This window comes from Perca flavescens, chromosome 10 (assembly GCF_004354835.1).
Source record: "Perca flavescens isolate YP-PL-M2 chromosome 10, PFLA_1.0, whole genome shotgun sequence".
Taxonomy (NCBI): domain Eukaryota; kingdom Metazoa; phylum Chordata; class Actinopteri; order Perciformes; family Percidae; genus Perca; species Perca flavescens.
The window spans coordinates 24413555-24427509 of NC_041340.1; the positions used below are offsets into that span (position 1 = coordinate 24413555).

The following is a 13955-nucleotide window of genomic DNA, read 5'->3' on the forward strand; positions in this document are numbered from 1 at the left end:
TGAGGGTGTGTGAAAATAAAGGAGAATGTCCTGTGTATAAAAAAAGCTATAGATATACAATCATATTAATCCTGCATGGTGTCTAAAGTCAACTAGCATTGGCTTCCACACAGACATAACTGAGAAGCAGTGGTGAAAGTAACTGTGTATGTATACTCAAGACTGTAGGTACAATTTTGAAGTACTTTATTTCCTTAATTTCCTGCTACTTTATACTTCCCCTACAACTCTGGGGGAAATATTGTGCTTTTGACCCCACTACATTTATCTGACAGCTATACTTAATAGTTTGCATATTAAGATTTCAAATAGGTAACCTTTACTTGTAACAGTATTTATATTTTAGTATTACAACTTTTACTTCAATAGCAATGCTGCCAAAGCATCAAATTTAAATTTCTCCAAATATTCGGACAGAACACAAAAAACAATATTATGAAAATATGTAACCTTATAATTAAGCCTATATTCTCTCTCTCTCTCTCTCTCTCTCTCTCTCTCTCTCTCTCTCTCTCTCTCTCTCTCTCTCTCTCTCTCTCTCTCTCTCTCTCTCTATTTCACTCCCAGAATACAAATGAACGCTTTTCATAGGCGACCCTGAACTTTCGAGTCAGACTGACACACTTTATTCTGTTCATTACGGTAAAAATGGCAGCATGGCGTGTGCTCTCTGCTCTGGAAATGCGCAGAAATGGGGGTGTAACAGGGAACTGCACAAATTCAAAGCAACCGTGGGGCTGGATTCCATTTTCCAAAACCCAAAAGTGGCGATTACGGAAAAAAATATCCGCGGTTAGAAAACCAGAAACCCGCACAACATACAGACAAAATGCGGTGATAAAATGACCGTCTAATGTTTAGCACCTTTTTTTTATAGCAGTGGTGAAATCCACGGAATGTTCCACACGGGAACAGCTGACCGTAGGATGCCGCACTTAGCCTAACGAGATGTGAACATTACAAGGGAGATATCAGTGATCACAAGTTTGCATATTAACAATCAGGTAACTACACTGCTGCTCTTGTTATTGCTTTGTCTCGGTTGTATTTTGGAGATTTACGGTGCGTGTTTACGGGAGATTGTTAAACGGGTTATTAGGGTTGTCATCCTGCTCAACCTCCAGCCCCTCCTTGTTTTGCTGCTACCGAGTGCGATGTTGTAATGTTTACATTTAGTCTATGTTGCATACCACTGCTGCCCTCCTTAGTCTCTCTCTTCATTAGGTGCATACTTTTGGATGCATTCAAAAGAGTAGATACGCTTCAATGATTTGCAGTGGAGCATTCAAAACAGACCAAGAGATTAAGCCTGGACAAAGTGGGCCTGATAGGTAGTTTATTAGGCCCAATAAAGCTTAATAATCTTTAAGTGCAGCATCACATAAAGTATTTTGCAGCTCCATTTGCTGACCTACAAAATCTGAGAAATTTCGTACAAAAAGCTGATAAAGGGGGGTTTCTCACTTGATCATGCAAGTGCAATATTACATAACAGGCTATGTAGTGTAGTAGGACACTGTGGCCTCCAGTGAGAGTTAAAACAGACTGTGGGCCATTAGTTTTAGACCCAAAGGCAATGTCTCCTCCAAAGCTATTTAATTAAAATGCAATTTTACTTTTGGTCGACAGTGATTATCACTTATGTTTTAAAGTGAGACAGGTTGCCACAAGAGAGATGCTATATTTGGGAAATTCCTAAACTTTTATGGTCAGCAATGCTCAATTGAGTAAATAGACCAGGTTCTTCATTTGGAAAGAGTTTAACCTGTGGGAAGAAAATGAAATGATTGTACTCATTATGCAGAATGAAAAATATTACTGGATCATTATTACTAATGCATGTAATTAATATGTTGGGTAGAGATACAATATTATTAAATACTGTTGGGTAGTTTTATCTATAAAATGCATCTATATATCAAAGAAAATAAAGTACAAGTACCTCAAAATTAACTAAAGTGCAATGCTTGGGTACATGTACCTTGCTACTTTACACCACTATTATTTCAAAAAGCACTGCATAGCTGGCTGTGCTGTAGATGGCAAAATACAGTAAGGAAAGGGGATGAAAGAAGGTCAGAGTATGTATTCGGTCTGTCATTGGGCATACTATTAGGGTTAGGGATATTTAGTTAAATCATATTTTTCACAAGTGGTGACCTTGGTGACCCTGCAACCTCTCAAGGCTCAGCTACAATTAACAGGAACTGCTTGTTTTGATACATTGTAGCAAAGCTGTCTGTTGTCTGTATTTGCTGCGCGCTGATTGGTTACTCAGAACAGGAGGCGTGGTTTCGTCATAACAATGCATTTCAAGGTACATACACGCGCCAAGGAATGTTTCCTGTCGTAGCTAACGTTACTTTTTCACACGTTTAACGGTATTTCCTGCTCAAGTAAACGCTGCCGTTAACGGACAGACCATTTTGTTGTTTCTGGAGAAAACGGATTCCCTATGCAGCAGTTAGAAGCTTGTGTTAGCTGACAAGCGTTAGCAAGCTAACAGCTCCGTCCGACATTGTCAGAAATCGGTCGGAGAAAACAACAGTCTGTAACGTTAGTTTCTATCGGGTGGTGGTAACGTTATTCCGTTAGAGGCGGTTACGTGCCAGGATAACTTGATGGGACACGACATTTCGGAGGCTGAAACACCTGCCATCTCCCCTTCTCACCGAGCAAGCAAACTAGCTAATAAAGTAAGATGTGGTCTATGTTGTTGGCCAACTCACATAGCTAGCTATCTAGCTAAACCTGTCCATACAATGCTGGTCTATGGTGTAACATGTTACATGGATAGAATATACACTGATAAATGAGCAGATGTCCGAAAGATGTAGCTAGTAGCATGATGGCTAAATCTCGTTAACAGCTGTTAAACGCAGCTGGTGAGTCTGGACAAAGCGTTAGCTTAGCTAGCTAGCTTGGCTAAAGTTAGCTACTCTCCTTCAACAGGGGACGTCGAATTTTCCCTGACCGACAGTTGCTACGACGATAATGTTTGTAATTTTCGCAGTGACATGTGTGGGGCTTTGCGTTATACTTGTAAGAAACTGTGTAACAGCACAGTTGCCTTCTAAAGTGTATAGCAGCGAGCTGTCCTGTTTGCCTTCCACATCTTTTGTTGTTGCTTTGTCTTTTGAGCACATGGCTTTCCGTGTTTTTGTTCAGGCAGGCTACAGCGACCCCTATTTATTCTGTCCTTGATTATACTGCATTAATTCCACAGCCACTTTAACACTAGCTTATGCATTTACTCTATTTTGGTAAATACACATGTAAAAGAAATACCCTACAATTGACAACTTAACTATGGAATGTGTATAACCTAAACTGACGTACGCTTGTGACTTTATTTCTTTATTCGAAATTACATGAACTTGGTTACAAATAGCATACATCTTGATAAGTCTAGTTAATTAGGCACCTGTAGCGGACATCATAATGTTATTTGTCTTCTAATTTGTTATAATTATGTGTTTTAAACATGAACTTTTTTAAGTGTATTTTATAAAGCCGTAATTGAAAGTGCTACCTAGATATTGGAGCAAGTGAATATGAAATATAGTACAAATATACGTTTGATATTTAAAACAACCAACAGTCATGATGACTTTAGTCATGATGAAAGGCAAATGCCATCTCACAAGAGATAAAATGCAATGTGGAATTAAATATGATCCAGATAAATAACCAGAAGATTTAAGTGTGCCTAACTACAGTGATTGTAATCTAGCTAGACCATTCCAATATATATAAAATATAAGAGAGGCTTGAACAAGGTCAGAGAAACCAAATGTAGCAGTGAACTTCCTGAGCAAAAACACGTGCCCATATGCTTTAAATGTGCCTCAGTAAAATAAAGAAGCCATACATTTTCTCAAATGATTCATACCAACTTCTCACATTCCTAATATAAGAGATTTACAGCACAGTCAATTTAAAGCTGGGTCTTCTTATTATTTAACCTAAACTGCAAAGTAGAGAAGTTGCCACCAACTTGGGGTCCCGAATACCTTGAGTGGTCCTCAGAGAAATGACCAATTTAAATTTACGATTATTTAAACCCCTATTTTGTGAACATATAATTGTATATTTTGGTTTTACAACTTCATATCTAATCCCACTTGGGTGTGTGGTGTAACACATATCTGAAAGTCTTTGTGATTTTTTTTTTTATTATTTTTTTTATAAATTGACTGGAATTGTACACATTTCACTTGATAGCTGGTATATTTCTGTTGTAAAAAGTAAAACTAGCTATCATTATATTTTACCTCATTTTGTTATTGTATTGATCAGACTGTGATAGCCAAAGGATATAAATAAGCTCTGTAGCATAATAGGGTTGTGATTTTGTCAATGGGTGTGTTTTTGCAGGGTTAGGACAATCAGAGGCAACATAGAAGTGCCTCTACTGTACAGTTTCCTTTCCCAGAGCGTGACTCGTCTGCACGACGTCACCAATGCGACCATGGGAAATAGCAGTAAATAGGCTGCCACCAACAGCCCCCTTAAACCCGAGGAGGTTCCTTGGAGAGCCCTGCAACGCCCCAGTGTATCTCAGGAGAAGGTAAAATTCTGCCTGGTCTTTCCTTAAGACAATTTTCCTATAAAGTACGTTGTATTTATTTACTAACAAGTATTAAGATTAAGATATTTTCAACATCAACGAAATGTCACCTTTGTGTGTGACTCATGTTGCCGTACCCGCAAGCGGAAAAAAAGTCAAATGCACCTTTTGTTTCTTCCTCAATGTAATTTTAAAATGAAAACACACTTGTTAGAACTGAAGACAGAGAGTCATCAGATGTTATCATTACAACAAAAATATTATTGCATGCAAATGTGTCATATAATGTTATATTTTGACAGAATAATAGACCGCCACATATTGTATATAAACACAAAAGTAGAAGAAAAGAAACCCAGGGGTTTACATACCCTTTCAAATTTGCCTCGACTAAATTATCCAGATGGTTAGGGTCATGCAATTACTTTTTTTTGTCTCTTGATTTTAAAGCGCTGGAGTGCATGTCAACATACACTAAACAAAACCTCAAAAGTATGACATGCTTGTTTCACCCACCCCCCAAGATATTTAAAATGTAAAAGGGAAAAAATATTGCTACATTGTCTGTATCAAGTGTATGCTTGTAATTACTGACATATGCTCCATTTACCTAACATCAGTGCCAGTAATATAAGAAATATGCAACTTCTTTTATTTGGATGTACAATATATTGTACTATCTGTGGCATTTCTTCTTTTTTTCTGTGTGATGTTACAGCCCACCAGTGAGACACCAGTGGGGGAGACGAGACAGACCTGTACTGCACACTTCCCTGATCCAAGATGAGAACTTCCATCATCTGCTTTTCTCCCAACATCACCAACAGGTTCCTTTAGATGAGTCCAGACAATACAGCCACACCAGCACACCACCACGCATGCTTCACCCTGCTGCTCACCTGCCCCAGCAGAGCCCCATCATGGTGGATCTACATGACCAGGTAACCGAACAAGAACAAGCTGATGGGTAAAGAAGTTAGAACATTTATTAAACTAGTCTGACCAAAAATATTCCATGGTAATGTGCAGATTTAATGTGAAACATGTTGGTTGTTACGTAGCGGTATATAATGAGTTCCTTTTTGCAGAATGGCTTCTGTTTCAGGCAGATTGTGGAGTCATCCCATGTCTTCCCCCTTATTTTCTTAAAAGATGCACCAGGGATCCGTTCCAATATCATACACTGTTACGACGGTGACGACCCATGGATTTCCCATCCACGCCGGGCAGCCCCTTCCAGGGTGCAACACTCAGCAGCTCCCAGCATGCTCGGTAATGTTCAGCGGACAGCTCTCTCTGCTCTGCTGCCTTCCTCCTCCTGTGAGTTTGAAAAGGAAGAGCCCAAATGTCAGTGGCATCCATGTAGCACACCATACCAGCCATGCAATCTGTCACTGTTCATGATTATCAAATAAGCTGTTACTGTGCAGGATATTTGGTTTAGTTCTGACAAACCGTTAAGCAACATAAAATATGATTCTGTTGTATATTTGGTTTGTGTGGAAACAGACTTTAAAATGATAATTAGTGTGTTGTCAGTGACTTTATGTAATGCATCGCTTCTGTTCACTACGCGCTTACAACATGCTTTCATTATAACTGCCTTACTGCGACTATAAGGAGCAAATTTGCTTTGGTTAGGTGGTGGCTGCTTCAAAGTGTTAAGTTTTATTGTTGACATAAATAAAGTTAAAAAATAAAACTGACACACTTAAATTAATGTCTGCTCTTATGTGTTTTTATCTCTCCTCAGCTCATACAGGCATGTACCATGCAGCATATGCCAGTATCTTATCAAGCCTTTCCACCCCTGATCTCCAGCGAACATTTTGTATTGCACCCAACCCCATCTGTACCCCCCCACCAGCCGCCGCACCTTACTCCTTTGAGCCAATTTGTCCCTTTACAGCCTCAGCACCCACGCATGGTGAGTATTCCATGACATACACATGTTCATTAATGAACGCACAGCACAGTGAACGTAGAATTTAACCACTAGTTGTTGATTTGCATATATTCTGTATGTCTAGTCAAACCGTAACCCTTTTCTGTACATCTCTCTCTCCTCTCAGCCTCTACAGAGGGTAGACAATGAAGTTGACCTAAGAGGGGACCAGCACCCATTAGGCACCTTCTCCTACCCTCCCTCTCATCACCCACCAGCGCTGCCTCCTTCTCTGCCCCTACAGTATCTTCCTCAAGAGCCTTTGCACCAGGAGCTTCCCTTTGGAGTGGTAAGACAGCCTCTGAGACATTTTCAGTCCTTTTATTTTCCTGGGAAATGGACCGTGCACTTATGACTTATTTTTAGCATGACCTGCTTCACACCGGTTACATATTCACAGCTGGTGGCCGTCCAGCACACAGGGCATCTGCAGGTCTTGAAAAGTCTTCAAAAGTATTAAACTTTGCTTCCTTAAAGAATGCCTTAGAGGTATTAAAAGGTTTAAAAAAAAAAAAAGTCTTAAATATTTTTTCTTGCCTTCAGCAGTAATGTTAGTTATAACATGTTTATGTGTCCGATTGAGGGTTGGTGGGAGACGTTTAAAAAATTTAGCTGCAAGCAGCAATGATGGGGCCAAGCAGTACACTAGCAGGAATGGCGTTGCCATGGCATAAGCAAGCACTCACAGCAACTTTGATGGCAATTGGATAAAGAATGGCTGAGATATCAGCTCATTTACTTTGTTACAGTGCCCTTAGAGGCCAAAATACACCAATGTCCTTGTGCATTCTCACAATCAAGTGCCAAGTCCCTGTACCAAGTTTGGCTTTAGTACATCAAAGTGTTTGTGAGATATGAGCTCACTTTCTTTATTACAGCGCTCCCCTAGTGGTTGAAGGTCACCAAATTATTGTGTGTCCTTAGAATGGGCTCCCAAGTCTACTAAGTCATACTAAGTTTGGTTTCTATACGTAAAAGCATTGCTGAGATATGAGCCTACTTCCTGTGATTATAGTGCTCCCCCAGTGGTCAAAAGACTCCAAATGTATTGTGCGTCCTCCTCACCAACCTATGTTGGTGATAGACGGGCCAAATCAACCAATCAGATCAAACTCTTGCCGAAACCAGTCAACCTCCTGAGAAAAGCCTCCAGTGCCGTTTTTTTGCTCTTCTTTCAATGAAGGAATACTTTCTAATTCGGATAAAACTTGCGCGATAGCTACGCTCAGCTCATCCGTGGAAGCTGCCAAGTTGTTTAGACTGAACAGTCGCTTCTCGTTGCGTCACACCTAAACCCGCCTCAAAACAAATGCTGATTGGCGAACGGTTCCAAATTTTCTCTAACTCAAGATGCCAGACTGATCTGCGGAAAACTGGAGCTCGCGAGATCAGGACGGTCTCACGAGGCTAGAGTTTTCCTAGTAACCTTCCCGAAAAGGCTCAGGATGCTGCAAATGTTGGTATAATATGAAAATGGCTGGTGGATTTAAGGAAAAAATTATAATTTATTGAATGAATCAAATTTGAACATATGTGTCAGTGGCTTGTTGATCTTTACATTGTTAGTTAATTTCCTATCCTGGCCTGGGACACACATTCATACAGTTTGATAAAGTACTTATTGGACTTTAGCTATCGATTCTTTTAGTAATTGAGTATTCTACCGATTATTCCATTGATTAATCGAGTAATCTGATAAGAAATACTTAAAAACAGCAATAGTAAATATACAAAAGGTTTCCTTTTTTAGAAAAAGTAAAAAAAAATGTATTGCCAAATTGCATACAATAACAGGGATAGATGCACATATTTTTAAGCACTGCCGCATGGGCCACCAAAAAAAAAAAAAGAGTACATTTTTGGTGGCCCAAATGTAAATCTTTTTCGCCCCATTCCCCTTCTTGCCTCTGGCTCTTTGCACTGGATATGCAAAAGAGTTGTTCACTGACCAGAGGGTAAATGTGACCCTGTGCTTACACCAGGTCCGTTCAACTGTACTGTTCAGGGGGACAGATTTTAAGAAGCCCAATACTGAGTGAGGAGAAAGAATAAAGAATGCAGACATCACCTGGTCCGATGACGTCATTCACGTGCATATTACACATGAGGAGGTTAACCGCTCCAGGGGGGAGGAGCTGGTTTGTCTCCGGCAGCAGCTAAGTTTACAAAAAATTGTCCAAATTTTAACATTAGTAGTAAACTAATAAACAGTTAGACTACAAACCGACAGCTTTCGTTTTAAATTGTTTGTAAAACAGAGTAGCATGCTGTAGTTGTGTAAAACAGCGCGGTGGACGAGAGCAGCAGACGTCTATGTCCCCTTGTGTCGGGTTTGTTCCGTGGAATGGATTAGTACACTGGACAGTCCCTCCAGTAAATTGTTGTTTGATCGCGACATCGCAAAATCCTGGAGGGACTGAGAATTGTCACATTACTGTAAAACTGTTCTTGCATGGGCTGCTCTTAAGATTTTTTTGACTCACCAAGAAGCTTGTCCTTATTTTCTAAAACAATTTACTTCTAATGCTGTTATCTTACACTTTCTGTCATTTATAAAGTGTTTATTACTTTTAAGTTCACTTTAATCACAGACTTCTGTTTTACGTAATTCCCTAAATCTCTGTGTGTTTCTCCTCAGCCATATCCCCACATGCTGCCCCGGCGAGTGAGTGGACAAAGATACCGTTTGCAGCAACCTCTCCCCCCTCCTCCTCCCCCTCCATCTTACTACCCAGGCTTCCTTCCTTACTTCCTGTGAGTACCTGCTTTAAAGTTTATGAAGTGTAGCGGTTTTAATCATGTGGTTAATTACTAGAATGTAAAATAGATTCTGCTTAGTTACTGGCCTTAGCGATCAACTTTTACTATCACTATCACTGCAGCTGAGTTAGGGTTAATAATATGCTGCATCCTGGTTGTGCATCTCTGCTTTTCAGAAACAAATGGAGTGAAGTAGAAACAATGGTTAACACTAGTTAATACTAGACTACTACTACTACACTGTCTCAGTGCTGGTGTTTGCAGAGCAGGTGCTGCTTAAAAAAAGTTCCTACTACAGAACTTTAGCTCTCATTTTCCGCTCGCCGGCAGTTTTTTTTTTTTGAGCTCACAGACAATCCAGAGGCAAATCGGCATTGGCTTGATGCCCGTGTGTACACGCTTGAGTGTGAACCAGGAGACGAGAGGTTCACTGGTGCCTCGCAGACACATTCCAGATATCTAGCGGGCTAAATATCTGGACCTGTCGTAGACACTGCCGTGGAAAGCCAATGAGAGCGCAAGACACAGCCTCCAACTTGCTTCTTACTTTACTGTAACAAGACCGGTTAATAAGGCCTTTTCTGTAGCGGCTCCTCTGCTCTGGAGTAATGCAACACGGTCTAAAGTTGTTACACCTAGAAAAAAAAAACAGGCTATAAATAGTGAACAGGTGTGCAACGGCAACACCCCCTAAACCATTACTTTTTGTTTTATCGCTGCAAATCAGCCACTAATGACTTGGAGTGCTTGTGACATCCCAAAAGCCTGTCTCGTGTATGGTATTGCATCATGTCCCGTGTAATTTCTCGTTTGTGTTTTCTTCGGAGTGTGAAGGCAAGTCGAGTAGTGTGTGGACAACACAGCGAACGGACTACTTTGAACGTCTTGTGGTGGGAACTTGGCTTTACAGTCACAGTGAAGTTGCAGTGATTGTCTGAACGCTCAACAAGTGAATGTTCCTCTCTCTGCTCAGGTCGATGCTTCCTGTGCCTCCAACAGCAGTGGGCCCAGCCATCAGTCTAGACCTAGATGTGGATGATGTGGAGATGGAGAACTATGAGGTTAGTGCGATGGTTAATGGAAAAGCAAATCTTTTTTTTTTTTCTTCTTCTTCTTTACACTTTGAATACACCGTATATATGGGTTGGAGCTTTTTTCATTTCCATTAGTGTTTAATCCATTTTAATTGACTGGGAAATGACTATTTCATATAAATATACTGATGTTTTACCATCATTTGAAATATTTAAGTATTTAGAACAGTACAAGAAGTACTACAATTACTTGTATATGAATTCTGACATTGCTGAATTCATGTAAAAGTGTAGAGATTAATTTACAGTACACTTATACGTGGCCATGAATTCTAAAAGCTAGGGAAAGGTTAACTCCTTTTTTCACTATATTATATCTCCAAGGTTATAGGTGTGATTAAAATTGTTTGGTGGCTGTATAGTATTTTACTTTCAATGTGATCTCTCTCTCTCTCTCTCTCTCTCTCTCTCTCTCTCTCTCTCTCTCTCTCTCTCTGTGTATTTGTCTGTGTAGGCTTTACTGAATCTGGCGGAGAGGTTGGGTGAAGCGAAACCACGTGGACTCACTAAAGCTGATATAGAGCAACTTCCGTCCTACAGATTCAACTCAGAGAATCATCTATCTGAACAAACGCTGTAAGCCTTTTCCTCACCCTTTTTTAATAAACAAGCCGCTTATATTCCGTCAATATAGATGTATGTATATCTTGGTAACTCAATCCTTTCTTCTCCTTAGGTGTGTTGTTTGCTTTAGCGACTTTGAGTGTAGGCAGCTACTTCGGGTATTACCTTGTAACCACGAATTCCACGCAAAGTGTGTGGACAAATGGTTAAAAGTAAGTTGATGCCAGTTTGAACACAACATGATGTCATAGTGTCCTCATAGTTTGTGTGAATGTTTTTGAAATGTTGTGCTTAACGTCTTTACGCTTCACGTTTCCGCTTGACTTCCAGACAAATCGCACTTGTCCCATCTGCCGAGCCGATGCCTCGGACGTACACCGGGAGGTGGAGTGAGAACTGTCTCTGAGTGCTGAACTGGAAAGCTTGCACATGCCAGACAGAGTCTGTCCCAAAACTGGGGACATCTGCCACCTAACCTGCGTCCTCCAGTAGATATAGCTTACCAACCCACCACTCCTGCCCCTTCCTAAATAATAAGCAATCCAGGATTGTTTACTGGAGCCTGTTGTACCTCTGCTGTGCTTCATTGTCCGAGTCTCATGAAACCCACTGCCTATCGCAGCCTATAGCCAGAGTTCTGGGATCGCCAGCCAGTTCTTTCTCTGCCCCCTCGTTGCAGATTCCAAAGATTTCCCCAACAATGCATTATTTGCTGCTTTTGTTTACAGGGTTTCATTTTTACTTAGTGGATTTGGTTGTGGTGTTCATGACTAGTGGGAGTCCTGCATCGGAAGAGTTGAGTCGGGAGTCTGGAGGATGATAGGCTGGACGCCTTGTGCAATTAGCAGAAAAATAATAGGAATACTTCGACATGTGCATCTGTGTTTGGAGGCGACGCCTGGCCATCATAGATGCATGCTTGTGTAGGTGTTGGGCAAAGTGACTTGTTAATAATGTATGTTCTGCAATAATGTATTGATCATTTCAACAGTTTTACCCCGTAGTTTGTTTTAGATTTGCCAATTCTGTTGTGAACGTGTGACTTGCTATGGTTAAATGCAGATTCTGTTGAGCCTGAGGTTATGGACTGCAAGCGATGGGACATGCAACTGTGGAGTTTCTTCTGCCCCAGATTATCCACTCTGCAACACAGATCTGTACAAAAGCGGTCATGGATTAATGGACTGCGTCTTTTTTGAGGTCATCTGGCATAACTGCACAAGTGCTACATCCACCCTCCACGTCCGCGTTGTTCCTCTGGCAAGTGTGTATGCATGTGTACATAGTGTGTGTGTGTGTGTGTGTGTGTGCGTGTGTGTGTATGTTTGTCCTGTTCACAGAGCCAATGCATTGTGTAACCACTGGATACAGGGCAGCATGCTAGGATTTGCATGAACTGTTGATTCAGACGAGCAATATTTTAATCAAGCATTGCCACCAAAATTGTCGAATGTTAAGAAAAAGAGTAGACTAAGAGGCCTACTAATAGAGAACTGCTTGCTTATTCAGAGAGCGCCATGAGGGAAGACTAGCATGTGGTTCCAACCTGACTGCGTTTAAGGATGGGGGTCCTCATCTGAAGGCTGTGCTAATGCCATAAAGCTCTGGAGGCCTGTGCAGAAAGCAATATGTGCAGTGAGTGGCGAGTTTTAAATGAAATTTCTTCCACTTTTAGGAAGACTGGGCTTTTTATTTCATTGTTTGTGAGCCAAATCCAATATACACACACAGCCCACTGTTCAACATTTCAGATCTGCCTTCTTATGACCTTGACAAGCACAAACCTATTACTAATCCTGAAAATACCTTCATCATTTCCACTTATTTTAAAAGTATGGCGTTTTAAAAAAAAAAAAAAAAAAAAAAAAAAAAAAAAAAAAAGTTTATTTATTGGTTTTATCTTCTTGAAAAAATACATTGAAGGAAACAGTTGGAGCACTAACATCTTTGTGTAATGTATGTTTTAATCTGGTAACTTGGTCAGGTCATGGTAATGGTGTTGTAAAAGAGCAACTGTATGTATAGCTTCAGTGTGAATGCTTTTAGATAAATGTTTGAAGACAGACGAATGTTGAAAACCCTTGTAGAAGTCACTGGTGACACTCACGTTTAGGCTAAATGTGTCCCACGGTGGTCCGGACGGAGTGTTCAGGAGTGTAGAAACACTGTTAAGACTTCTAGGTCCCTGCTTGTATTCACAAAAAAAAAAAAAAAGGATACATTTTGGGATGGGAGGGAGAAAAGCAACAAATGGATTTTTGCTTTGTCCCTAAACTGCCCAGTAAGCACTAACAGGCAACCTTGTAAGCTTTTGCTTTGATGTGTAAAGGGTTCTTGCCTTTTTCTTTACTTCTGTTTCTTAAGTAAATGTGAGTCTTTGATGTGTGTGCCACCTTCAAAAGAAAAAAAGAAGCCATTTAATGAGTTAAACCCATAGCTTTGAGAATTAACCTATGTGTACATATCTATTCGCTGGCATATATTGTAAGTTTAAAAAAAAAAAAAAAAAAAAAAAAAAAAAAAAAAAAAAATTCACTCAGGGCCTCTTGGTATATAAAAATAAAGGAGAACAGTCCATTTCAAATGGAAAGGATGCCATCAAAAGGGTATATCTGAATTTAGCGATTGTTTTCCTCAGACCGCCAATGATTTAATGTAATCAATTATAATATTCTGTTTTGTCGGAAATAGTAGATAATACATCATTTAAAGACAGGCATGCAAGAAAAAAAGATCAGTAAATACGTTATTAATATTCACTGAAACGAGGCAATGTACACTGCAACTCATTACAAGTGTATTATTCAAACCTGTTTGACTTTTGTTATATTACTCAAACCATATGTTTCACATAGCGGTTGTGATCCCATTTCTAAATGTGCCATGAGGCACACTATCCTACCTAATTCACTCCCAAATCTACTTCAGAGGTGTTTTGCATGACTTTAAAAAGAAAAAAAAGAAAAAAAAAAAAAAGGGTAAAACAAGTGTGTTGTAGTGGAGGATATCTCAAAATCTGGTG

The 13955-nt window shown here is 40.0% G+C and overlaps 1 protein-coding gene across 5 annotated transcripts; it reads left to right on the top strand.

Annotated features, from left to right (window-relative positions):
* The first annotated feature begins 707 nt into the window (after positions 1 to 707).
* On the top strand, positions 708 to 12794 carry rnf44 (ring finger protein 44). Of its 5 annotated transcripts, XR_003693551.1 has the most exons (12): positions 2244 to 2696; positions 4378 to 4570; positions 5289 to 5511; positions 5723 to 5890; positions 6324 to 6497; positions 6643 to 6804; positions 9154 to 9269; positions 10249 to 10336; positions 10824 to 10945; positions 11046 to 11145; positions 11264 to 11856; positions 11996 to 12794. XR_003693551.1 is itself a non-coding variant. In XM_028589562.1 (11 exons), the coding sequence occupies exons 2-11, from the start codon at positions 4464 to 4466 to the stop codon at positions 11324 to 11326; spliced, it is 1323 nt and encodes a 440-aa protein (XP_028445363.1). In that variant the 5' UTR covers positions 708 to 1004; positions 4378 to 4463; the 3' UTR covers positions 11327 to 12794. The 5 variants fall into 5 exon arrangements, 4 of the variants coding, with proteins under 4 accessions (XP_028445363.1, XP_028445364.1, XP_028445362.1 ...); XM_028589562.1 differs by lacking the exon at positions 2244 to 2696 and adding an exon at positions 708 to 1004 and having other exon boundaries at positions 11264 to 12794; XM_028589563.1 differs by having other exon boundaries at positions 2240 to 2317; positions 11264 to 12794.
* Positions 12795 to 13955: the final 1161 nt, after the last annotated feature.